Source organism: Mytilus edulis, chromosome 3 (assembly GCF_963676685.1).
Source record: "Mytilus edulis chromosome 3, xbMytEdul2.2, whole genome shotgun sequence".
NCBI lineage: Eukaryota > Metazoa > Mollusca > Bivalvia > Mytilida > Mytilidae > Mytilus > Mytilus edulis.
In genome coordinates this window covers 42428414-42456222 of record NC_092346.1, presented here as the reverse complement: position 1 = coordinate 42456222, position 27809 = coordinate 42428414, and the positions used below count along the sequence as shown (strand labels likewise).

At 31.3% G+C, this 27809-nt stretch overlaps 2 protein-coding genes across 3 annotated transcripts; one reads left to right on the top strand and one right to left on the bottom strand.

Annotated features, from left to right (window-relative positions):
- Positions 1-846: 846 nt before the first annotated feature.
- LOC139516542 (testis-expressed protein 30-like) lies at positions 847-6188 on the bottom strand. The gene is made up of 4 exons (XM_071306710.1): positions 6054-6188; positions 2426-2660; positions 1796-1844; positions 847-1265 (listed from the first exon to the last, which is right to left on the bottom strand). Exons 1-4 carry the CDS (start codon positions 6101-6103, stop codon positions 853-855), a joined length of 747 nt encoding a protein of 248 aa, XP_071162811.1. The 5' UTR covers positions 6104-6188; the 3' UTR covers positions 847-852.
- A 39-nt stretch (positions 6189-6227) lies between these two features.
- LOC139516541 (legumain-like) lies at positions 6228-23513 on the top strand. Of its 2 annotated transcripts, XR_011662982.1 has the most exons (14): positions 6228-6464; positions 10371-10468; positions 13046-13130; positions 14036-14121; positions 14423-14498; positions 15153-15215; positions 15438-15507; positions 15987-16105; positions 17534-17623; positions 18403-18483; positions 19181-19297; positions 19908-20081; positions 21757-22297; positions 22452-22536. XR_011662982.1 is itself a non-coding variant. In XM_071306709.1 (13 exons), exons 1-13 carry the CDS (start codon positions 6315-6317, stop codon positions 21856-21858), a joined length of 1311 nt encoding a protein of 436 aa, XP_071162810.1. In that variant the 5' UTR covers positions 6228-6314; the 3' UTR covers positions 21859-23513. The 2 variants fall into 2 exon arrangements, 1 of the variants encoding a protein (XP_071162810.1); XM_071306709.1 differs by having other exon boundaries at positions 21757-23513.
- Positions 23514-27809: the final 4296 nt, after the last annotated feature.

Genomic DNA, 27809 nt, shown 5'->3' with positions numbered 1-27809 from the left:
GACGCACAGACCAGAAAACATAATGCCCCTCTACTATCGTAGGTGGGGCATAAAAATCATTCTACTAGTATCTATTATAGTTTTCAAAATAATCAGCAAAATGGTACACTGTAGTATTTCAAAATTCTCAACATTTTTGACTCATCAGATCTTCTCTATTCATATTGGTTTTCAAAATAACAGACAAAACTTGTAATTAACCCCTATGTTCTATTTTGAGCAAAATAGGGAACATGTTTACTAAGTTTCAAGTTGATGTAACTTTAACTTCATCAAAAACTACCTCGACCAAAAACTTTAACCTGAACTTCCCACTATCATTTTCTATGTTCAGTGGACCATGAAATTGGGGTCAAAACTATAATTTGACATTAAAATTAGAAAGATCATATCATGGGACACATGTGTACTAAGTTTCAAGTTGATTTGACTTCAACTTTTTCAAAAACTACTTTGACCAAAAACTTTAACCTGAAGCGAACGGATGCACGGACGAACAAACGAATGGATGGACGGACGGGACGGACAAACAGAGGCACAGACCAGAAAACATAATGCCCCTCTTCTATGGTAGGTGGGGCATAAAAATAAACCATATTCATTTGCTTGTGTCAAATCCTACTGTTGTTTTTTTTATTTTTTTTATTTAGAGAATTTATTGTTGATTGCAAATATTTGATAGTTTGTTTCATTTATTCACAATGTTTTTAGAATGTGTGTTGACCCCTTGATATCTTTTCAATTATATTTGTATTCTGGAGTGCTGTCTCATTGACCTATACCAAACACCTTATTTTATTCAACATCATTAGTTTCATAGAAAGCAAATATTGAAAACACAATATAAAGATTTCATTGAGTTTTTATTTTCTTTTTCACAGCCTTCTGTACTTTAGTTCTCTTAAGTTTATCTGTAAGACATTCCAAAATAAAAATTCTGATAACATGATCTATTTCTAGAACTATATCTTCAATGGGTTTTCCCTTAATCTCAAGTCCATGATTTCCTCCTTCAATCCAGTGCACCTGACTTTTGGTCATGTGATCAAGGACAGGTAAAAACAACTCCTGATCACACATATTATCATCTGTCCCACTAACGAAAAGGACTGGCTTTGTGACATCATTAAGTGGACCATCTCGTAACTGTTTGAAGTCATTCGGTTTATGTAAAGGATATGATAAACATATGACACCTTGTAAAAAATCGGTCATCTTTGAATCACAACAAACACCAACAGCTGCCCTTGATCCCATGGAACGTCCTAAAACCAATTAATGTATACAATTATAATGACTATGCCCTTTTTGTTTATCTTAAGCTTATCACAATATGTAAATGTACTATATAGATGACATGGATACACATGGTTTATTATATAAGAACGTGATAAAAGATAAATAAATTAAACAGCACGTTTTTGTTGACCTGTTCATTCTGAGTATGGCACAAGAAATGAAAATATATCATATGGGAATTGTTTAGTGTATACCTTATACAAGTAATGACCTGAAGACAAAATTAAAACTTTTGGTTTACTGAAAAAATAATGACTCTTTTAGGAATTATACTTAGTTTTGCTAAATTAGTTGTAAGATTGCATTTCAAAGCAAAAAAATAATTCTAGAATTTGGTGGTGAGTAGTCTCATTGTCAATCATACCACATCTTTTTAATTATATGTATTTCATTTTGCTTCTGTATAATTATTCTAAATAGCACTACTAAGCTATTAAAACAACATTTTTTTCCTAACAGTACAATGAATGTGATACTTTATATCTGTGAAACTTACCTCCAATAAAACATCCCTTCAGATGAGGATAATTCTCCTTTACATAGTCCTGAAATATACAAATTTCATGTAGTTGACAAAACCTTTTCCTTCTTTGAAACACAAGTTATGAGTTATCTCCCATGAAAATACAGAACAAGTCACCATTCAGTTTTGAAATAACTTTTCCTTTAAATTAACAAAGGCTTCAATTTTTTAAAACCATTTTTGTCTGTTTCTTTAACTTAACTGTTTGAAAATATTTTAAGCAAAAACTTTTTTAATTATTGAATAACTTGCAAAACAAAGTTGTCAAAGTGGCTTAATTGACTTGCGTAATTCATGATGCCAAGAAACATATCTCTTGCATGATTTTCAGAAGATAAATTAAATACTGATTATCTTTGATACTAGACTAAATAAATAAATTGTAACTCTCTGCCCATTTACCAGTATCTGTTCACAGTTCAAACATATACGTCAATTTTGAAAAATAAAAACTTTCAATCCATATTATTTTTTGAAATCTGAATAAAATACGTTCTTTATGCAGAAATCTCATTGGAAAAGAGAAATTTCAACTTTGAAATTCATCAGAAAATACAAACTTTTGAATGTCAAATTATAATTCAGAAAAAAAGTTGTCTTTACCACTATTCCTGTAAACACTTTAGTCCTGTAAGCAAGGTTCAATCCTTTACAGGTAAAACGTAAGACTAAATATCCAGCTTTAGCCAACTTCTCTGCAATACCAACTAGCTGTTTATGGTTCATGTGCCCTCCTGCACCATGTGTAAGTATAATTCCATAGCCAATCTTAGCAGGATCATTATAATAAGTTAGGCAGGCTTCATACTTCTTCTTTCCCAATTCTATCGTAATACACCTGTAATATGGGCATAATTTACGTAAATAAAAATGGATTCTGCCCAGCAGTTTTCTCTGCTGGTGGTCTGATATAGTGCATTTCAACTTGGAGGAGGAATTGGATATTTACTGCTGAAAAGCAAATACATTAACTTGAAATTCAGTTGTTATGTGCAATCATTTGAGCACTATAGAAATACACATGGAAAAACATATTAGAGCTGACATATTCATACCTCTACTACTACATAGATGACATTTATTGACAAAACAGAAATTAGGGTCAATACTAGGGAGACCACAATGGCATTTATAAACTAAAGATTCAAACTTTAACAGAAATCCAGTCAGCAATTTAAGGAATGTTGCAGATTATAGATGACAGCAAACAATCCCTAACAATCTTAGGTAAATTTAAGATATCTCATAAAGGTTATGAGATATCTTAAATACTTTATAAGATATCTCTTAAAGTTTGTAAGATATCTCACATACATGTAGTTAATGAAATAATCTTTAAAGAAAATTATATATATATATAGTTATAATATAGTGTTATTAACTCATAATGTTTCTGTTTTGGCACTGGTATAGATTAAAGGTTTGCTGTATTGGCCTCGAGAGAGCTGCCCGAGAATCTATACAAGTGCCAATACAGAAACAGCCAGTTCATAACACTTTTATTTTATATAAGATGTCTTATATAATATATAAGTATCACAATTTATCTTAGGCCACACCAATTTAATTCCTTGTTCGACAGACCCGCCCGCACCTATTTTTTTCAAAACAGAATTTTTGTTATTTTTTTTATTTTCCTGCTTCCCGCATCCGGAAATGTAATCATGTCTATTTCCTACACTGTTTTTTTGTAAATATTTTAAAAGATATCAACATTTGATTTTAAAATTGCAGTCTAACCTTGAGTGTATATAATGATTTTAAACCTATAAGCACCCCAACACACTGTGTAAATATCTGTGACATTATTTGTTTTAGCATGAAACCAATTTATTCCAAGAGGGAGTGCTCCGATATAAATATTTAACAGCGGAAATACCTGTACAGAACAAAACATTGGTTCCTTTCCCCCTTACTTATATTCCCTATCAAAAAATGTTCGTTGTTAGAATAAAGAACAAAGAACTTCTGAAGGATTTGCCTTCAACTGCAATTATATTGCATGCTGGCGAAACAAAACTATCCATAGTTGCTGCATGTTTATGCACCTGCCCTGATTGATTAAGGGGCCTTTCGTTCAGCAGTTATGGTTTGATGTTTGGTTCATTGGTATTTTCCCACTATGATATATAAATTAGATCGTTGGATTTCCTGTTCGAGTTGTGTACACTAATAATTTTTGGGTCCCTTATAGCTTGCTGTTTGGTCTTGATCAAAACCCTGTGTAAAAGGCCGTATTTTGGCCTCTGTTTGTTATTATCAGGTTGGGAACAACCCTCCCTCAGACAAGGGGTCATTTTACTGATGTAGAAAAGAAAATAGAAATATCAAGGATTTGTATAGTGCTACAATACAAAATCTTGGAAAACTTAGAATTTTTAATTCAAAAAGAGGAGAAATAAATCATATTTTAAACAACTTTCTAAAAGAGGGGTCCACTTATTTTGAATAATATTAAACTGGTACAGTAAATGTGTTAACATGGTTAAAGTCAAGGAATATTACAAAATTCTTGGACATCACATGTTTTAAACATTTGATACCAGATAGAATAGATATATATAGTTTTTTACTATAATATTATAATTGATATTGACCCCTCATTAAAGGGATATTTATAACATTAAGGGGTTGTTCCCAATCATATTATGACATGGATGGAGAATTGGCTCATTGTTAGTCACACATTATATAACATAGACCAGATTTAATTATTCAATTATCTCATTGTGAACAGGGAAAAAAATACTTCATTAATTAAAGAAATGTCAAAATACAAGTGATAAAGCAAGTTTTGATATTGTCAAAACCTACTATTTAATGTTTACACCTCAAAAATTTGTATATTAAATATTTTTTTATTAAAATTTTCAAATGGCTTGCTCGCCCCAACTTTTGGAGTCCAAAAATCCGAGGACAAGAAATTATATAGTTTAAATCTAATGTTATAAAATATCATAAATAAGATATCTTGTAAAGTTTATAAGATTTCTTGAAGTTATAGTAAATCAATTGTTGAAATAAATGTAAAAAGTCTGATGTATTTATTATTACTGCATATATCAGTCAGAGCTCAGACATAAACAAGTCTATTTCTGTTTATGACTTAAAGAAGTCAAAACATGTATTCTTTATAAAAATGTGTTTTCAATTTTCGACTTATCTAAGTCACAAAATGACAGACTTGTTTAGGTCTATTTATGTTGATGAAAAAACTTAACTTGACTTGGTGGCCAAACTACACCACCTTTGACAGTAAAAACCTGTCTGAGAGTTCACAAGGACTTGATCTATCTATATTTAATTATCTAATTGAACATCCTTACTAAACACAGATGTTTTACCTCATTAAGTGTAGATCCAGGTGGTTGCATTGTAAGGTTAATTAACATGATCCCCGATTTTTCAGACTCTCATTCATATTTTTCTTTAGAAGACAAGGCATTGGCTTTCAATGTTGTCATTATTTGATTTAGATGCATGACCTTTTTATAAGTATGCGTGGGTCTTGAAGTTGACCAATTTTGGTAACTTATCGACTTGTAGGAGTTGATATTTGCAACTTTTTGATTCTGGTCAATCATTTCTTGCTTAACAATATTTGACTTATTTAAGTCGTATCTTGTCTTGCATTAAAGGGAGACAAATCCTAAAACTTACAAATTTAGACATCTATAAGTCAAAAGCAGATTCAGACTTATTTATGTCTGAGCTCTGACTGTATATATAGCACATGTAGCAATATAATATTTCCCACAGAAAGTAACCAAAAGTTAGCGTGCAATAAATTCTATATTGCACTAGTTCAATAAATTAACCTTCAAAATTCATGACGTCATTGATGACAAAACTTAGTTTAAACCAATTTTTACTTTCAAATATTATATTGTTATACAATAAAAGGGTTATTGCATGAATATTGGGGTATATTGTCCCTCGTAAAACATATATTGCACTCACAAGCTCATGCAATATAAAATTTTACTCTGGACAATATTCCCCAATATTCATGCAATAACCCTATATTATTAAAGTTCCATATTATTTTAAAAGGGGGCCTACAAGGACACTTTAGTCAGTAAAAGACAGTATACTTCTTCAAGTTGACACATTCCACATTGAAATACAAGAACATTTACATCAGAAAAGCCTATGACTTGAAGCCTGATGGTATACATATTTGATTTCAGTAGTTGTCATTTCTTAACGTGAAAGAACATAAATATAGTACCTATCACAAAGTAGCTTTTTCTCATCTTGACAATTTGGGTTTCCCGCCATATTTCTAATGAGGGAAAAGTCTTGAGAACTTCCGAATGCACTTGACTGGTATCAATATGTTTTGTTAGCTCTCTAGCTCAGCTCTCTCAAGTTAAATCTGAAAACAGAATCCACGTGACAGAATCATAATCATGTGATGTTATTACTGTAAACAAAAAGAAAGTACAACAGTGTTCACCTCACACATACATATTTACAACTAGAAGCGACAATGATGCAGGTTTTTCTGGTTTGTGTTTGTTTGACAGGGCTAGTCCTTGGGATACCACATAATTTTGAACTTCCTAAACTAAAAGACGACGGAGTTCACTGGGCTTTGTTAGTTGCAGGCTCAAATGGATGGATGAACTACAGACACCAGGTAAAACGCAAATTGAAAGTTGATTTTAAGTGATTTTTTGAATGAATTTTAAGAAGTTTTAAATTTTCTTTCTGCTTTTCTGTCTCTGATTATTATGCTCCATATACATGTTTTGTAATTGCCAATTGTAATAAATAAGTTGAGAACCTGTTGCACTATATTGAAGTCTCAGATTTTTACACTCGCTAGGGATATAAACATAATTTCTTTATGGATAATTCAATCAATCTTACAGTGTATATATATTTGATATCCCCCCTTTCGATAAACTGGACCCCTGTTGTGTTCACTTATCGCTACACTGACAACAGGTATGGCCTAAATCCCGTGGTCAGAATTCTGACCACGCAATTTAATAATTTGACGAGACTAGTACATCATGTGCTATGTTTTATTATATATTATACTGATAGCAAATCAAAGAGAAATTAGCACATTTATAACCCTACTGAGTTCTTTAGGGAATGAAAGATACCGGCTCAGTGTGTCAAGAACATGTTAACACGCTCGTTGGTCATCTATCTGCGAGTACCACCATGGGGTTAATTAACAGATACTTGTTTATTTTGCGGCATCGCACTAGTAACATTTGAGGTCAATATCCTATCACTTTAATTGGCCAGTTTTATTAGCGAATCGTTGAATTTGTACGACTCGTCCAATTAATGCCAATGTGACAATAGCTCCAACCCGTTCCTTCGGTGCGAAGCTGTAGATAGAACGGCGGACCAGTTTACCCTTTCGATTTCTATTCGATTATAAATGATTAATACAAAATAAATTTATCAAGTCTATACATATTTAACATTTTGTTTAACAACACTGCTATCTCTTTTACAAACTTATAACACATTTAATTGATCCATCCTTGTCTAGATGTTACCTTATCTGCTTAATTACTTGATTAAATGAAAAGTTATCTTATTATAGTACAATTTTACACTTAACACTGATAATTTAATCAATATTGAATTAGACAGGATACTTGAGAAGATTAAATTTTATCTATATCAATTTCTTTTTGGGGTCATATGTAATGCTCATGACTTTGCATGTGATTAAATAACAATTCATAATAATTTACATGTATGTCATGTGATCAAAATGTGATTTGATAAATTTATTCATGAATGACGAAGAATTTACATCCTAGTTTAGTCACATGCTTGAGCTTAGAACAAATGTTACCATTTAATTGAACAACAATATAAATATGATGAGTTATTGAATTTTTTGAATGTATACAGATGTGCATAGGGCTATATGAGTCAGAAACCCAACAGCAATGACAGCACTAATATTATAATTAAATTTATACAGTATTAAAGGTACTTTTGATACATGTATATTAAGTTAATATTAATTTCACCATGGCCATTGTCTTGTATATCATAATCCTCAGGCAAATATTAAAATGTAAAGCAACAGATGCTAGTTCAATATTTTCTGTCATATGACTTTTTAATCTTATGATCTAAATTCCCAAGGCAAATTTGTAATTAAACTTTTTTAGTAACATGTCTATGGATCAACAGACCTGTGTTACAGATGTACATGTTGTACATTTTTGTACATACTAATTTAACTTAAAAAGAGTTTATTTATGAATAAATGTTTAAAAAAATAAGTGTTTATATTAGTTACAGCTTTCAATTATGTTAATCTTTTACACTGTTTAAATTTTGGAACTCTTCATATCATTCAAAGGAATGATGGTTTATTGATATGATTGACATACACTGTACATGTACATGTAAACACCATTTCTACTTTTGATTGGTATGCTTTCAAAGATTCCATGTTCATTTGATATCATGATAATGGCATACTTATGTGTCTTGGATTAAATTATAACTTTTCCAAGCTCACATCTATGAATGGAATACACTGCATGTATAGTAGTTCAAAAGATTATGCAGAAATATGGTTTTTTTCTTGGAATATTTTTGGAATAAAGTCAGATAATATAAGTTATCTACGTTCATATCCGTAGATATGGATATTTTAACACCCTGAAGTACCCCAGTACACCATGAGGCGTAGCCGAAGGGTGTACAGGGTACTGAAGGGTGTTAAAATATCCATATCTACGGATATGAACGTAGATAACGAATTTATCCCCGGTCTTAGTCCGAATCGGGCGAGTTTTATGGAAATTCGTGTACAAAGTGTAACGCGAAAACAACGTTTTTTTCATTATCTAAAAAAGTTTTATTGAAATTTGGAAATTTTACATATTTTTTAACGGGGTGAAGGGTACTACCTATGGTAGAACCCTACAGGTAGTCAAATATAAGAAGTTTTTAATACGGAGACAGAGAAACTGGATTGAGTCAAATTTGGCGCTCAATGTTGTGAGCGTTACGCCATGATAGATGGTGTGACGTCAACGTAGGTAATTTGCATAGCTAGGTCAGTAGTCCAATTCCTTGAAAATGTGGCAGTTAAGTGATGCATTTAATGAAATGAGTGTAAATGATCGGCATAATAGGACAAAATCGTTAATGAATTAAATATTTAATTACAAACATCATGGATAATCTACAGAATTCAATATTTCACAAGGAGCAATCATGGAACTAAGGAAAACTTGCGTGAAGTTCCCCGGGATAATGGTTAGCAACGTCCGGGGATATGGGTTAGCAACACCCAGGGGCTATGGGTTTTGTAACGACGTGCGTTAACCAATCAAAATCCTAGATACATACTAAGCCGGGGATAATATATCATATACCTGTACATATATATACATATTAAAATTCATCATATATACAAATGTCATAAGGTTGATGTACATGCAGTAAAAATAAACTGATTTTTATCTGTGATTTAATGGTCTAAGTAATATTGATTTCATGCATCGATCAACACCTTGCTAACACTATCATGACTATATGGAGTTTATTATTTGTCAGTCAAGGGGATTTGATATGACATATTAATGGAGGAAGAACCAGGGAAAGAAATCTCATAACTTTAGGAGTTGGTTGAATAAGATTAACTAATCCATAATGACTTGTAATGTTTATGATTTGGTAATTTTTAAAGAAAAAAATAGACTTACCGATACTCTGGTAAACATGTATACAATTTTATGCTAAATTTAGTTTTTTTAATATAAAAAATGTTGTATGAGTGCCAATAAGCATGATAAGACAACTCGAGACTCCATTCAAGTCACAATTTGTAAAAAGTAAACCATTAAAGGTCAAAGTACGACCTTCAACAGGGAGCCTTGGCTCACACCAAACAGCAAGCCTTAAAGGACCCCAAAAGTGATGTGTAAAACCATTCAAACAGAAAAACCTACGGTCTAATCTATTTAAGAAACAAGATGCACTTAGGAACCACATCAAATAACGACAACCACTGAACAACAGGTTCATGACTTAGGACAGGTGCAAACAATTGCAACAATTGTAACATGTTTCTGTGAATTTCAAGTTGAATTTGTATTGACTTACTGATCATGATAGAAATTTATATGGAAAGAAGAGAATTGGCAGTTTAAATCCCTATTTTTCAGAATAACTACAACTTGAAGACAATACTTAGTTATGAGATTGTTAGGTTTTCCTGTGTCAGATTTCATCTCACACACACAAGACATGAAAACGTCAGAAATTTATGTGGTCATGACAGTGTTTTGATCAATTTAAACTCTTCTGCGTTAACATAAATTTAAGGGTGACATTTCAACTTACAAGATGTTTTCATTAGTTGAGGGGGTTAAAATAGAAAAGTGTGGTCAAATTTTAAAGTGAAAATTTCAATTTTCATAATTTACCTGAATAAAACATCACATGATATAACTTTTTCAACCTTCAAAATTGAGATGACAACTACATGTATCACAAAACTTTTCTGTAGTTAAATTTAAAAAAAAAAATTATTTTATTTTTGTAGGCTGATGTTTGTCATGCTTATCAAGTACTAAAGAATCATGGGTTACCAGATGAGAGAATTATTGTTATGATGGTTGATGATATAGCCAACAATAAAGAGTAAGACATTTTATAACTTGCATGCTGTATTGGCTATAATGGCTAAAATATTTAACATTACCTACAATCTCATTTTAACCTGCATACCTAATTATTATTGAATAATTGATGGATTTTTACTTATTTAAAATACAGTGGTTGATATTTCATGAATATTCAGGACCAGAACACAATATAGGTTCATTCTGCAAGGTACTTTTATACAGATGAAAGACAGAAAGACGACCACCAAAATAATGTAAGATTTGGGGCAATATTCAGCTTTGCAACAGTCTATTTTTAAGACATTCAGAGAGTTGTTGCATGTGTTGTTCATAGGGATGTGTTGTGCCTACCCTTTTTGACTGAATGTGGCTTGTATATAATCCCACACAACAAAAAAGTTATAACAAGACAGAAGAAATTCACTTAGGAATAACTTTATCGCTGTTGTTGATATTGAGTGATTTACTGTGAATAAAGGCTATTACTGGAGATTGAAGGTTATACATGTATTTCTATGGTTATAAGCTTTCATATTTATTATTACATGTGCATGTATGGAATATAACTAGAGGCTCTAAAGAGCCTGTGTAGCTCACCGTGGTCTATGTGAATATTAAACAAAGGAAGCAGATGGATTCATGACAAAATTGTGTTTTGGTGATGGTGATGTGTTTGTACATCTTACTTTACTAAACAGTCTTGCTGCTTACAATTATCTCTATCTATAATGAACTTGACCCAGTAGTTTCAGTGGAAAATGTTAATAAAAATTTACAAATTTTATGAAAATTGTTAAAAATCGACTATAAAGGACAATAACTCGTTAGGAGCTCAATTGACCATTTCGGTCATGTTGACTTATTTGTAAATCTTACTTTGCTGAACATTATTGCTGTTTACAGTTTATCTCTATCTATAATAATATTCAAGATAATAACCAGGAACAGCAAAATTTCCTTAAAATTACCAATTCAGGGGCAGCAACCCAACAACGGGTTGTCCGATTCATCTGAAAATTTCAGGGCAGATAGAACTTGACCTGATAAACTATTTTAACCCATGTCAAACTTGCTCTAAACGCTTTGGTTTTTGAGTTATAAGCCAAAAACTGCATTTTATCCCTATGTTCTATTTTTAGCCATGGCGGCCATCTTGGTTGGTTGGACGGGTCACCAGACACATTTTTTAAACTAGATACCCCAATATTGTGGCCAAGTTTGGTTTAATTTGCCCAGTAGTTTCAGAGGAGAAGATTTTTTGTAAAAGTTAACTAAGATTTACGAAAAATGGTTAAAAATTGACTATAAAGGGCAATAACTCCTAAAGGGGTCAACTGACCATTTTGGTCATGTTGACTTATTTGTAAGTCTTACTTTGCTGAACATTATTACTGTTTACAGTTTATCTCTATCTATAATAATATTCAAGATAATAACCAAAAACAGCAAAATTTCCTTAAAATTACCAATTCAGGGGCAGCAACCCAACAACGGGTTGTCCGATTCATCTGAAAATTTCAGGGCAGATAGATCTTGACCTGATAAACAATTTTAACCCATGTCAGACTTGCTCTAAACGCTTTGGTTCGAGTTATAAGCCAAAAACTGCATTTTATCCCTATGTTCTATTTTTAGCCATGGCGGCCATCTTGGTTGGTTGGAAGGGTCACCAGACACATTTTTTAAACTAGATACCCCAATATTGTGGCCAAGTTTGGTTTAATTTGCCCAGTAGTTTCAGAGGAGAAGATTTTTGTAAAAGTTAACTAAGATTTACGAAAAATGGTTAAAAATTGACTATAAAGGGCAATTACTCCTAAAGGGGTCAACTGACCATTTTGGTCATGTTGACTTATTTGTAAATCTTACTTTGCTGAACATTATTACTTTTTACAGTTTATCACTATCTATAATAATATTCAAGATAATAACCAAAAACAGCAAAATTTCCTTAAAATTACCAATTCAGGGGCAGCAACCCAACAACGGGTTGTCCGATTCATCTGAAAATTTCAGGGCAGATAGATCTTGACCTAATAAACAATTTTACTGCCTGTCAGATTTGCTCTAAATACTTTTGTTTTTGAGTTATAAGCCAAAAACTGCATTTTACCCCTATGTTCTATTTTTAGCCATGGCGGCCATCTTGGGTGGTTGTACGGGTCACCGGACACATTTTTTAAACTAGATACCCCAATGATGATTGTGGCCAGGTTTGGTTTAATTTGGCCCAGTAGTTTCAGAGGAGAAGATTTTTGTAAAAGTTAAGGACGATGGACGCAAAGTGATGGGAAAAGCTCACTTGGCCCTGTGGGCCAGGTGAGCTAAAAAGAGATATATGTATTACTGAACAAAGTAAATTGTCCCTCTAACTAGTATCCTGTGAACACTGATCACCAATAGAGAGTTTTCAATGAACAAACTTTTTGAGTATGACAAAGATTGAAGTAAAAGATCAAAAGAAAATTAAATGGCTCTGATTGTGCCATAGAACATTTCGATTTGCTGCGATAATATCAAATTTCAGGTCTTGAATTCTGTTTAGAGAAAACAGAAATTATATATTTTAAACATTTTCAATTTTTTTCTTTAGAAATCCAAAACCAGGAGTTATCATTAACCAGCCAGATGGACCTGATGTGTACCATGGAGTTCCAAAAGACTATACAGGATTAAAGGTAAACTAATTATAAGATGTTTAATTGACAAATTTGAAAGTCAATATACAAGATTAAAGATAGCCTAGGATTCTTAAGCTCTCGATCTGCATCCACAGAAGAGCCAGACCAGATACAGCAGCATGTAATTGTTTATTTGATGTTAAAATTATTTTGAGATTGCAGAATTTCTTGAAAATTGATGAGGAATATTTCAAGAACTTATAATTTATGAATGAATGATTATAATGATAATGAAATCTGAAAAACAAATTAAGAGTGTTATAAGGCATTGTTTCCTTAGTGGAAAGTAAAGTGTTTGGACTATTTTTCCGTAACTACAGTATGAAGGAGTAACATGTGATGAGAAAGCTATTTGGAAGCCTTTTCTTAGATGCAACAATATTTAGTGTTGTGTTACATTACCCTGTGTTGTTAATAATTATATAAACCCCACTTAGGATAATATATGTGGCATTTTGTTTTCCAGTCTTGCTTGTGAATCTGTCCGTCCTTTCTTCGGTTATCACATCTTGTATGATGTTAAAGTTTTGGTTTAAGGATGTTTGTTATAACATTTTGGTCACATGATCTCACATAACCTGAAATTTAGTTGTGATGGTAAACAAATCAGAATAGAGAACAATTATATCATTTATATTTTGATGCGTTTTGTTATTTGATTTTGCCATGTGATTATGGACTTTCCGAAATTGATTTTCCTCTAAGTTCAGTATTTTTGTGATTTTACTTTTTATATAACACCAAAAAATAAAGAATAGAAAATAACTGGGTGCTAAATATAAAGAATAATTTGCAATATGTTTAAAAAAAGAAGTAAATACTCCCCCCCCCTTTTCCCCCAAACCCCAACCTCCTCCAAAAAATCCAGATCCTGAAATATTATATATTACATTTATTTTTAGGATGTCACTCCAGATGTATTCCTGGATGTATTACAAGGTGAAAGTAAAAAGGTGAAGGGCAAAGGTAGTGGCAAAGTTATAAATAGGTAATTATTGGTCAGTAGCAAAAATTGCATCAAACTGTCTACATTCTTACTCCTTATGTATATAGTATTAGAACTTATAAAATTTCTTCTGGAAACGTTGCACAATTCAGAAAAAATTTAAAGAATTTAAGAAATGTTAAAAGTTAATATTTTCTTCATTTTAATGTTTGTTCTCATCAGTCAATACCAAAAAAGATTGTCATTGTCGTATTGAAATTAAACATTACAAAAAATATCCTTTAGAAAGATTTATAAACATCTTGTAGAGGAAAAACCAATTTTATTATGATTTTTTTTTCAGTGGACCAAATGATCATATCTTTGTAAATTTTGTTGACCATGGAGCACCAAACTTGATTGCTTTTGGACAAAAATTTGTAAGTACAAAATATAATTATAAGTACTGCAGATTTTATTTATTTTTGAGGGTACCAATTTTTCATGGATTGAGGAAAACTTGCATTTTAGTCAATATTTGAATTCATGGTTTTGCTAAAAGTCTGCATTTAATCATACAGTAAATTTGCAATTCCTAGAACATTTAAATTTGTGGCTTCCCTATTCCCAAGATAAATTGGTATCTAACAAATAATAATGAATTCACAATATATTAAATTTTTTAACCAAGAGCTTACAGATTTTTTCAAATGTCAAAAATATAAGAAAAAATATATAAACGACATGCTATTTATTTTTGTTTTACTTATACGGAAGTCTACGAAATGTGTTTAAAGCCATAGCTCCTTTTAAAGGAAATTGTCTATATTTGTCTATTTGTTTGAGATTTATTTATGTGTATTCAGAAAATTAACCTGTATGTTTGCCTATTAAATGTATTGATTTCCAGGAAAAGACACATTTTGCATTTAAGCCTGCACCTTATTTGTACCCACAACACAATGGAAATCAGTACCCAACCTTAAAGTTTAATTTGCACATACAATGTACCTACAACACAATGAAAACCAGTATGTTTTAAAGAATCCAAAAGAAAAAAGTGTATACAAAATTTTTTTTTGATTTTCTTCTAGCTCCACAGTAAAGATCTGATGAAAGTTTTAAAAGAAATGCATCAAGAACAGAAATTTGCAAAGGTAATGCATTATTAATTTAGAACTAAAACTGTTTTCTTGTTTTTGTTGTGACAAATCTATTTCACATATGAATATTGAATCATTCTCTTATATCAGTAAATTGTTTTCTGAAATCAAATCTAAAGATATTACTTTACAGTGTTTTTGAACACATAAACAGCAAGATTTTCACAAATTGCTGATATATATTCATATAAATAAATTTTATTTATTTAATTTTAGCTTGTGTTTTACCTGGAATCTTGTGAATCTGGATCTATGTTTAAAACACTTCTACCAAAAGATATAAACAGTAAGTGATTGACATGCACTGTTAAAGAAACAAATCAAACAATATAAACATGCTCCTTTGTAAGTCTATTAACAATGAAAGTATCTATATGAAAACTTCATCAACAAAACACCAATCATGACACGACAATCAAATGTCAAATTCTGAAATTAGAAAACATTGAAAATTATCTCCCCTTTTCCAGCTTTTGGAAGAACTATTTTTTTGTTTGGGAGGTATCTTTTATATGATTGTATGTTGTGGAAATAATGGAATGAACTACTGTGAACATGCTTAAAATTTATTGCGATCTTTTATTTATCAATGAACTTCAGGTTACTTGTTTTTTAAGCATCTAATACATTGAATAACTAAATTTAAGTCTTCAAAAAAGGAAGCATTTCACTCTATCAGAGGTGCATTTTTAATCTGTTGAAATGGCATCTTTATGTTATACATTTTGCCAAAGTTTGTATTAAATATGGTTGGTTTATTTTCAGTCCTTGCATTGTCAGCCTCTAACTCATCTCAGTCATCTTATGCTTGTTATTTTGACAAGAAGAGGAAGACCTATTTGGGAGATGTATTTAGTGTAATGTGGCTACAGGATTCTGACAAGGTAATCATAACAGGGTAGATTTTATGCCCCCTCCACTAGGCAAAGGTGGCATTAAGTATTACCCTTGTCCATCAGTCCTAACTCACTTTTACAGGTCATGAGTTATGCCCATTTATAAACAAACAAATTTTCCGTTTCCATTTTATTACTATTGTTTGCCTATAAAGACAAATATTATGTAACTTATACACAATGTTTATTTCCACAAAACACAGATCAAATTTGAATTGAATGACACCACTTTTACTGTTCTTAAGTTAAACCCCCTATATGAATTGAAAAATGTCTAAATCTGTCATTTCCGTTCTCTAATTAAGAAATAATTCATGGAAGCCATAGATTGTTGGAAATTTACACATGGCCTGGGCCGTGATATTCGAATTTTATCCTGAGCGTTAGCGAGGGATAAAATTAACGAATATCACGGCCCAGGCCATGTGTAAATTTCCAACAATCTATGGCTTCCATGAATTATTTCGATTCTAATATGACAAATACGGTCATTAAAATACTGAAGCAAGGGTTGGTTTGGTGTGTGTGGCTGATCTTGTTTACTCCCTGTTAGATAAAGCTTAAATATCTTAATAAATCTGTAGCTTGCATGGGTTATTTCGTGAATAACCGCTAGAAAAAACTGTTTAATTCTTCTAATTCTCAAACCCAACATTTGCCATTTTTAATTTACATGATTTTCTCGTAAGCTTCCGTCAAATCCAAAGTTGACATTTCTTAACTAAGGAGCCGCCATGTTGACTTGCTGAAATTAGTAAATATGCAAATAATGCAATAGATTAGAAAATAAAACAAAACCTACCTCAAAAATCAGTTTTAATACAATATCATACGAATTTCGATGATTCACGTAACAGAAAACTTTCAACTTTAGCGGTTTCATTTGTATGACGTCATGTTTTAAAATCGGACTTAAATGCGCCAAAAAAATCAATCGACTTTCGCGGAATTTTATTTTATTTTTATTTTGTTGATTTCTCAGAGCTCTTGTGCATTACTGCTGTTTATTATGCATTCGAATAAGAATAACAGTTATTTAGTCTTTTTTTAATTGCACTTTTAAAATCAATAAAATCGGCCAAGGGTCTGCAAATAGGTTCCAATACATGTAGATTTACGTGGGAAGTATATTGTAACAGCCATGATCATGTATATCTTTGAGTCTGCACTAAGTATAGATATATCGAGAATTTTATCACAGTGTTGTTTACAAAGCGAAAGAAGCACGTCATATTAGAATGCAAAATTTCATGGAACAATTAGGAAATTCTCTATAGCAATACATGAATGCTAACAATTTTGCTTTCTTTTAATAGGATATCTTAAAATAAAATGTTTCTCTTGAAACATGAATAATTTCAGAAGATAACCAATTAAATTTTACATATAGAAATAGTCTTATTTTGTCAATTGCAGGAAAATTTAAACTCTGAAACAATCCAGGATCAGTTTAAAATGACAAAGAAGAAGACAAACACAAGTCATGTGATGGAGTTTGGAGATAAGGTTAGTTGATAATAGTGCTTAGGGCTAATTTCATGTGTTTTGTTTAAGTTTTACAAGGCCACATCATTTGAATTGTATAACATGGTTACTGGAGACTTTTTGATCTGATTAAAATACAGATCCTGTGTTGAGGTCGGTAAAGGGTTATTTTCGTGCAACATGTTTCGCCATTTTTATTTCATGTGCAGCAGTGAAAAAGGTTCATTATTCACCATGTTTCGTAAAATCAGTGAAAAGATCAACGATCATGAAATTTTCAATTGACGTTCATCTTGAAACAGTAATTTTATTTCTTGTTCTTCCGTGCAGATACAACCCCCTTTACGCCCCTCTGTGTTCATGCTTTAATTTTAATGATCTGACAACACTCCATTTTGTTTTTGTGTTCTGATAGTTACCAAATGAGCCAATGAAATTTTAGCCTTAAAAATTTTGAAAGTGTGTATTAATCTGAAAAAAACAAAGGATCTCGAGAGGTCTTTAAAACAGAAAATAGAATGGAGAGTTTCAGGCGTACATTCATGTAGGCAAAGCTTACACACAGACAATATATATTAATCAGATTGGGATACGTCCACACTTGTGAGATTTTGGCCACTGATTTTATTTATAACCAAACAACATAATTTTATACCATACAGCTATTTGTTGTTGATTTTAATTACTTGCAAAAAAAAGATAAGTTCTAACCATTTTTAAAGATGGTTGTTTTTTTTTTTTTTTGTGTTGCAGGTCATTATTCCTATTATCTGAATTTGTTTTTCTTTTCTATATTTCAGTCAATTGGTAAAATGACAGTGGCTGAATTCCAAGGAAATCAGCAAGCCAACAACATTGTATTCCCAGCACCTGATCCAACTGTAAGTATTTTTTACTTCAAAACAATTGTTGTAAAATTGTGCGTTTCAAAAATAGAGAAAATTAGGAGATCTATGTGGTAAGATTGTCAAGTAGAAGTATCTAAATAAACTTTGGTTCATAGAATGATAGAAAATTCATTATCTCCTCCTATTTGTTTATTTATAGTGCATTTCAACCAACTATATCTTGCATTTCCAAAACAGGGAAAGGGAAAAGAATGATATATTTATGCATCATTATACACATTCTGATCTTAAATTAATATAAAGCTGCGTGGTCTTTTGTTTGTCGTGATTTCACCATTGCCTGATTCTTAAGCAGATTGGCATGTAAATAAACTCATCATAGATACCAGGACTAAATTTAGTTTATATGCCAGACGTGCGTTTCGTCTACAAAAGACTCATCAGTGACGCTAAAATCCAAAAAAGTTAAAATATACATCATACATAGATATAAGAGAGTTAATGTCATATTTGGTGTAAACTCTTGCAGGCATTTCAATGTTCTTGTATGCACAAAAGCCACATCATAATGGTACCTCTTGTGTATCACAAATTGTTAACACAAGTTTTATTTTGAGAAGCATATTTGCAACCAACCACACTGCAATAAGTGGTGATTTATCTTGTACTGTGTCAAATCTTTGTATCAAAACAATTCTGAAAATCAATTTTTGTTATTCTCTACCCACAGATAGATGCTGTGAAAGCTGAGGATGTTGAAATGGAAGTGCTTAGAAATTTATGGCTTTTGTCAACAGATGAGTTAGAGAAGGACCAATTGATGTCACAACTTTCAGGCTTAGCTCTGGTAAGTTATAATATGAAACAATACCTCATACAATCCAGCATGGTGATGGAGAGTATGAAATCATTACTTTTATTCTGTAAATCAAAGTAGATCATACTAGGTTTTCCTGTTTGAGTTTGTTTACTTGAGTCATTTTGGGGCCCTGATAGCTTACTATTCAGTGTGAGTCAAATCTGTGTTGAAGACGATACTTTGACCTATAATAGTTGATTTTTTACAACTTGTGACCTGGATGGAGACTTGTCTTATTGGCACTCATACCACATCTTCTTATACATGTACAATGTATCTATAAACAGGATATCCCTTCATTGTTAAAGCAATCTATCAATTTAAAGCTAAATGTGTGCTTAAACAGTTTTAAATTGTGTAAAATAGGGCCTAAAAAGTAAATAGATATAGTTTTCATTCATGTCAACCAAGGTCTAATGTTTCTGTGTGGATTGAAATGCAGATTTAAGTTTGAACGCCACAACTCAATTTGATTAAATAAATAGTTTTCTCTCATGGTTTTACACTTATTGTAAAGACTTTTGAAAAATATCGTCCTGATGAATTATTTAATAAGCTATTTTGAAGTCACAACATTAACTTTTATGTTTCATTACAGAAAAGATCTAAGATAGATAGATTAGTGAAAGAGATTATCAGTAAAACAGTGGATCATGATCACCAGACAGTTACCAGTATCATGGAAGACACTGTTGACCTATATAATCATGATTGTTACATACAAACTGTGGAATATTTGAGAGATACATGTCATGACCTTGACCTACCAAATGTAAGTATTGGAAAATGGTTGTTGTGCCTTGAGTGTTTTATTGTATTTGAATAACACTCTTGTCTGCTTAGAACTTGTATCACATGAATGGTGCCATGATTTTCAATCAATTAGTATTTAAAAAGGAATTATAATATCTCATAAATAAATGACATTACATGTACTATAATAATTCACTTAAATAATACTTAAAGCACATGAAAACTGATATCATAACATTGTTAGATAATATTTTTTATAAGACAGAAAAAAAATTTTTGGGATTGTATAATGGTATGATGTCGTCATTGTCGATCCCGTCCTCCGAAGACACATTGGTTTCCTGACAATAACTTCAGTTTTCGTGAATAGATCTCTTTGAAAGTTTATAAGAAGGTTCAATACCACAAAAGGAAATTTGGGATTGATTTTGGGAATGATGGTCCCAACCATTTAGGAATAAGGGGCCCAAAAGTGGCCCAAAACAAGCATTTTTCTACTTTCAGGATGATAGCTTGTGTAAAAGTATTTCAATTGCTCTGAAATTGTTTCACAATGTTTGATACCATATTAAAGTAGAAGGTTTGAATTCATTTTGGAGGTTATGGTGCCAACAGTTTAGGAATTAAGGGCCAAAAATTGGCAAACAACAAGTATTTTTACAATAACTTGTATATGAGAGTATGGATCTATCTGATAATATACCACAAGGTTCCATATCACAAAAGGAAGGCTGGGATTGAGATTGGAGGTTATTGTCCCATTCATGCAGGAATTAGGGGCCAAAAAAGGGCCAAAACGAGCATATATAGTATCCAGATAATAACTTGTGTTTTAGTGTATGAATCTCTCTGAAATTGTACTACAAGGTTCCATAATACAAAAGATAAGGCAGGGATCAAGTGTGGGGGTAATTGCTCCAAGGGGGGATTCAAAACGTTTTGGGGGGTTCCAATTTTTTTAAGGGGATCAATTTTTTTTTCAAAATTTTTATTAAGTTTCAAGAAGAAATCTTTAAATACACAGTATTGCGCAATAGATTTGTAAGATCTTGATATTTGTTTTGTGTCAGAAAACTTTATCATGTCAAAAATTTGATAACAATCCAAATTCAGACAGTATAGAGCTTGAATATTTTGTTCAAATTTGGCCCAACTGTTCAGGGTTCAACCTCTGTGGTCTTATCAGGCTGCGCTCAGCGAAGCATTTTATTGAAGCATGTTTAAATATGATGCTCTTATTCATTGAATCTTTACCAGAAGTGTATGTATCTGATCTGTTGGTTAACAGTTGAAGACTTACAGTGTCCCATTGTGTGTAAAGGCTAAAGTCAACAGTTTTCCAAAAGACACCTAAATATTTGAGATTTATATGGCCCACCTAGGAGCATTATGGTTTTTTGGGGTCTGTACGTCCACTGTCCATAAGTCTGTCTAGCTTCAGGTTAAAGTTTTTGGTAAAAATAGTTGTCAATGAAGTTGTAGTCCAATCAACTTGCAACTTAATACACATGTTCCTCATGATATGATCATTCTAATTTAAATGCCAAACTAGAGTTTGAACCCCAATTTCAAGGTCCACTGAACATTGAAAATGATACTAAGTGTGAGTGGGGTATCCTTGTACTATGGACACAATTCTTATAATTGAAAATTTATATATTATACAATTTTAACCTTATTTATTTATATTTCAGTTCCAGTACTCACTCAGACGTCTTTATGCTTTTGTTAACCTGTGTGAACGCAACAAGTATTCATTTGCCACCATTAAATCTGCTATAGACAAAACATGTTAGTGGACCAAAAATACAGTAGACGAAAATGGACATAATATTGAATACCAGAGTGCTATTAACTTTGTTTGAATCATCCAAAATACAAAAATGTATCACTTTTTGCAGAGCAGTGTTGTTTAGATTTATTATTAATATTATGTATTTCCGTTCAATTCTTACTATTGGAAGGTTGTATGTTTATTTACAAAAAATTATACCGGTTTATATACTGATTTTGTAACATTTTTAAACATTTTTCAAAATTTTCCTTGAAATGGCATTATCTTTGCTTTGATACTGGGAGCAATAATAATTTTCTTCTTTTTTATGTTGTTGTAATACAACGTCAAAATATATTTTCTATTCACAAAATACTTTATATATATGTATATGCAGGCTGTGTTATGGATTGATATATAATATTAGTGTATAATAATACTATCAGTACAGAACATCACAGGCGCTGATCCAGAGGGGGGGTTCCGGGGTTGGAACCCCCCCTTTTTTTTTGGACGATCAATGCATTTGAATGGGGACATGTAATTGGAACCCCCCCGTTGTCCTGGGTTAGGAACCCCCTCTTTTTAAAATGGCTGGATCTGCCCCTGCATCAGGAGGAGCTTGGACTTCTGAAGGATATTGTAACAAGCCAATATTTGACAATAAATATTTAATAATGTTGTTACAAAAAAAACAAAAGTAATGTCAGTACAAAATTGTACATTTCAGATTAAAGCTTGTTAGAAACAATCTAACCATTTCTGCTAATTATCAGATTTTTAATAATCATACATATATACATGTGTATCAGCATATTAAATAAGGAACATTCAAAGTGTACTACATACTTAAAAAATGTTTCATACTATAAATTTATATTCCTGCTTTCAACAAACCCGAATAATTCAGTCCCTCCCCGTAATCAATCTCTCCTACTTGCGAGATGTTAATGTAGTAAGCGAAATATAAGGACTGAATTATTCGGGTTAGCTTTCAACATGGTTTCTTTACTTTTGATGGCAAATTATATACACATTGTAAATCCCATGTGTTTTTAATGTTGCCATAGATTAAGCATAATAATTTGTTAAGTGTTTTATGTTATATTGTAGAATTTTTGTAATTTTACTTGTATTCTGTGTTCCAGTAATATTCTGATGTTGTGTTACGAAAAAATTTCAAGTTTACAATTAAAGAAGAATTATGTATTATAAATAGCAGTAAGAATTTAACATTAACTGTTCAATAAGAATTCTATCATACATTTACAAAATTTTACTTAAACTGTTTGAGTAGGATTAAATATGTAATGTAAAAGGTATAGTTCATGTTCTGTTGTTTTTAAATAATATGTGTAATGTTGCAAAGCTTAATTTCATTTAATGGAATTAAACATGGTCTGTTACATAAAGATAAAAGAATGTTACAGAAATTTACTTTATCTGTGATGGTAGAAATTTCATAAGTGGTTTTCAGAGAGATTTATATATATTTGCATGCTCTGTAACAGGGATATGTAAAAACGATACAGAAATTTATACAATTTCTGTGATGGTAGAATTAACATGTGTAGTGTTTCAGAAAGATTTATATATTTGTACATGTGTTTATATAAAACATTCCTGCCTTTGTCTGTGATCAGCCAATCCATAATATCATTAAAGTGTTGGATATTATATTATATCTTTTCTTCAATTACTAAACCTCGAAGTCCAGTGATTTTTATGCACCCGTCGTAGTGAAAGGGGCATTTAGTTTTATCTTTGTCAGTCTGTACTTTGTCGATCTGTTCATCCTGTAATTGGTTTATGTTTTCCAACTTTAGTTTGGCTCAACCAAATGTTATGAAACTTATACACAATGCTTATTACCACATAACACATATCAAGTTTGAATTTTGGTGGCATCCTTTTTACCATTCTAGAGGTTTGCTCCTTCATAAATGAAAAAATTGCTTATATTGTTGGTTGCCAGTGATAGAGTTGTGGGGAAATTACCTATTTAAATACCATTTCATGGGTTTAATCTTAAAATGGCATTAAAATATGTATGACATTTCTGCTTAAGCTTACCGGTATATGCCATATAACAACTGACCTTTATTTGAATGGTAATAACAAACAGAAAAGGACTATTGTATATATATATGAGTTACTAATTATGAATTCCCTAAAGTTACCATATATAGGATTTCCTAAATTTGCATGAAATATCTGCAGCTTGCCATAAGCAAACAACAATCAATCCAAACAGGACATTTCTAGGTTCATTTACTTCTCTATCTGAATGGTTCACATTGGGAAACATTAAAACAAATAAGGATTGCAGGATTTGCAAACAAAATATTTAATGGTATTGTACACCAAACCAGACCACACAAACACCAAAAAATAGACAAGCAACATATGGGTCAGATTTCCTTGCTTGGGTTGGGCACATTTTAGAGAATAATATGTTATGTTAGTCTGATACCTTTATAAAATGACATTTTGTGAATGTCACACAATGAATTATATATGTTCCAGTAGCAATGGCCAATATCCTTTCATCGTTCATGTCCAAAAACTGAATACTAGAGGCAGATTTAGGAAAGGCTCGGGATGAAAAAATAACTGGCAAAATATAGACTATGTTTTTGTGTCAGAGGTTAAATTTGGAATTGGGACTAATTTTGCTGAACAATTTTACTAAAACAAATTCTTTTTGTTTATTTAAGTGTCTACAAGAAAAGCAAGTAAAGTAGAAAACATCTTTCTAGGGCAATTACTCCAATAAAAGGTCAATTGACCATTTTGTCTTGCTGACTTAAAAATTGATTTTATTTTGCTGAACAATTTTCCTATATGCAGTTTCTCAGCATTAGTGGCAAGGTTTCGGTGCAAAATATAGTTGACATGCATTTTGTGTCCGGACACATGGACACAACGATAAATTACAAACATTGAATATAGTAATTCAGTTTAAATGTTTGATTTAATATAAATGACCAAATAACAAATGACACAAATGAAAATTCAATCAGATTCAATTTTCTTAAATATGAATTATACTGCAAAATGTGCATTGTGTTTAAGCACCGGACACATATAGAACACCAATGACTATACTTATATTTAATATTCAAATCATTCCTGGATATTAAAAGGTGTGCAATATTCAAGATATAGAGTGAATAAATCGTCGATATAATATTATACCCTCATATGAAGTATGTAAAAGGACAAACTTGCGTTGACCAAATTCTTCCAACTTTTACGGAACTTAAAATACGCAATGCGCAGACGCACGTACAATCTATTAGTCCAGGGTACAGGTAACTTTTTAATTGGTCCTCATGACTATTGATAATAAAATCGCATGGCAATGCAACTAATCCAAAGTAAGAATATATATTATATTCTTAGATAATTATTAGATATCTAGGCGTATATAATATAAAATATTTTAGTATAATACTATTTAAAACTACTAAAAATATTTTTTATTTTCTCCTTTCTTTCCGCTTTAATTATGAAATTGTCAGGCGTATGGCAAGCCGTTGTGGAATTTATTCCCTATTTATTAATATTAATAAATCATTTATTAATATTAAATATTATTTTTTAATATTAATAAATCGAATTATTAATATTAATAAATATTTTTTAATATTAAAAAATCGTCATTTTTTAATATTAATAAATAGGTTTTATTTTTTAATATTAAAAAATCATTTTTTAATATTAAATATTCGATTTATTAATATTAAAAAATAATATTTAATATTAAAAAATAGATCCTATTTATTAATATTAAAAAATCATTTTTTAATATTAATAAATCATTTTTTAATATTAAAAAATCATTTTCTAATATCAATAAATGGTCTTATTTTTTAATATTAAAAAATGAATATTTAATATTAAATATTCAGGTTTATTTTTTAATATTAAAAAATCATTTTCTAATATTAATAAATACGCCACCTATATGTAAGAGTTGTTTGAGCGCTTTTATTTACGATGATCATACCTTACTGCAAGCATGTAGCTGAACTAGATCAGTGGAAAATATGAATAACAAAAACATCTACGAAACACTAACCCGAATAATCCAGTCGTTATATTCCGACTCACTATCGATCGCTACATCGAGAGGACACTGACCGATAGAGGGCGCTGAATTATTCGAGTTAACGAAACACCTGCTTTTATCCGGCAATCAGCCAATTATTGTAAAAATAACAAGTTGAAAAATAAAGGTTTTTTTTTACTTGTACAAATAAAGTCTCTTGTTACTCCAACTCCATATTGAGCAAAGATCAACAAACGGTAATGAAAATATTTCTGTTTCTGTCGTGACCACTTCGCGGTCTGCGTTTAAACTATGTAGATTTCTTTGAAAAATGTTAAGAATCAGAGACTTGGATTTAAATAATAAACTTTAGAGCCCCAGTTGTAAATTGTAGAATATAAACAATAGATGTACATTGTCGGAAATACTAAATGTATGTGTACTCGCTGAGAAAGAAGAGAAAACCTCGGCAAGAGTAGCTTTTCGTTCTGTTTCTAAATCTTCCCGGAACAAAAATGAGTGATTTTAACAACTAAATGATTATGTAATTACAGGTGACCAGATTATCAAAGCTTTACTTGTGATATATGACTGACGTTTAATTGCTATAACAACTTCCCCCAATAAATGTTTCATTTACGGAGTGTCTAGCCGGACGAATAGTTAAAAATCTCTATTCGTCCGGCCATCCGTCTGCGGATGCGCAAATATGCAATATCAATAAAAGTGTCATGTGACGTTGAAAGTGTCCCGGATGAGGTGTCGGATAACACACGCGGTGTCGGATAACACAAGCGCGTATGCTATGGACGTGTTGAGAATTGGAGATCGTGATTCATATTTAAAGATGTCACAGAGAAAACCAGAGAGAATGTGATTGCTTTAAACAAATGTCTATAGAAGTGATATATGTTAACTGTGAGGAATAAGCCTGAAATTAAGGTGAAATTGATGATTTAACCCCATTTACCTTATGGAGGCAAAACGCATTCGGAAAAAATACTATATCAAACTTGCTTGGATGCATTATTTATTAGTTATACTACAACGCAGATCTATAAACATACTGATATGCCTGGACTGGGAATAAGACACCAGGGTTTTGGTATCCCCCCTTTTTCTGTTGTATCTAATATACATTTTTTTCTAAAAAAATCTTATCGAAAACACAATCCTTCTTTTGGGTACAGGTTACACGTGCCTGCCCTTCTCAAATTTCATATGAATTAAAAATCGCCGAACAATTTAAATGAAGAATCGTGCATAATCATATGGGGACCCTACTTTAACCAAACTTCACAGAAACTATAAATTCAGGATCTTTTGAAATTATAGATGAAACCAATAATGATTGGCCCGACTATTTACCTTACAGGAAATTCATAGGCAGAACAACAAGAGAGAATCATGTTTGCCCCCTTCCCCCCACCCAATACCCAAGTTCCTTTAGAATATTAGAATAAAAAAATCTGATTCAAATGTATAGGTTTTTGGGTTTTTTTTAAAGAATGAGTTTTTTTTTCATAATCGGAGGTTAGACAATATATATTATAAAACAACCCGTTTCATTCAAAACCTTCAAAGCACGATGTTATATCTTCATCATTATATATTTGGCCGGACAAATAGCGAAAAACCGTAAAAATGCTACTTGTCCGGCTTGCCGGATGAATAGACATTTTTGACTATTTGTCCGGCTAGCCGGACGAATAGCCACTGCCTTTAATTTATTGATGATTATAAAAAGGTTTCTTCATTGTCAATCTGAATATTTCCATTTTCTTTATTATGAATATTAATTTATGATGCATTCAACTGGAAATTTACTAAATCGATCTTTTGATAACTTATTATTTTTTCTTTCTCTTTTATGTAAGTTTGAATTTTAACTATTAATTAATTATTTTGAATTTAGTTTA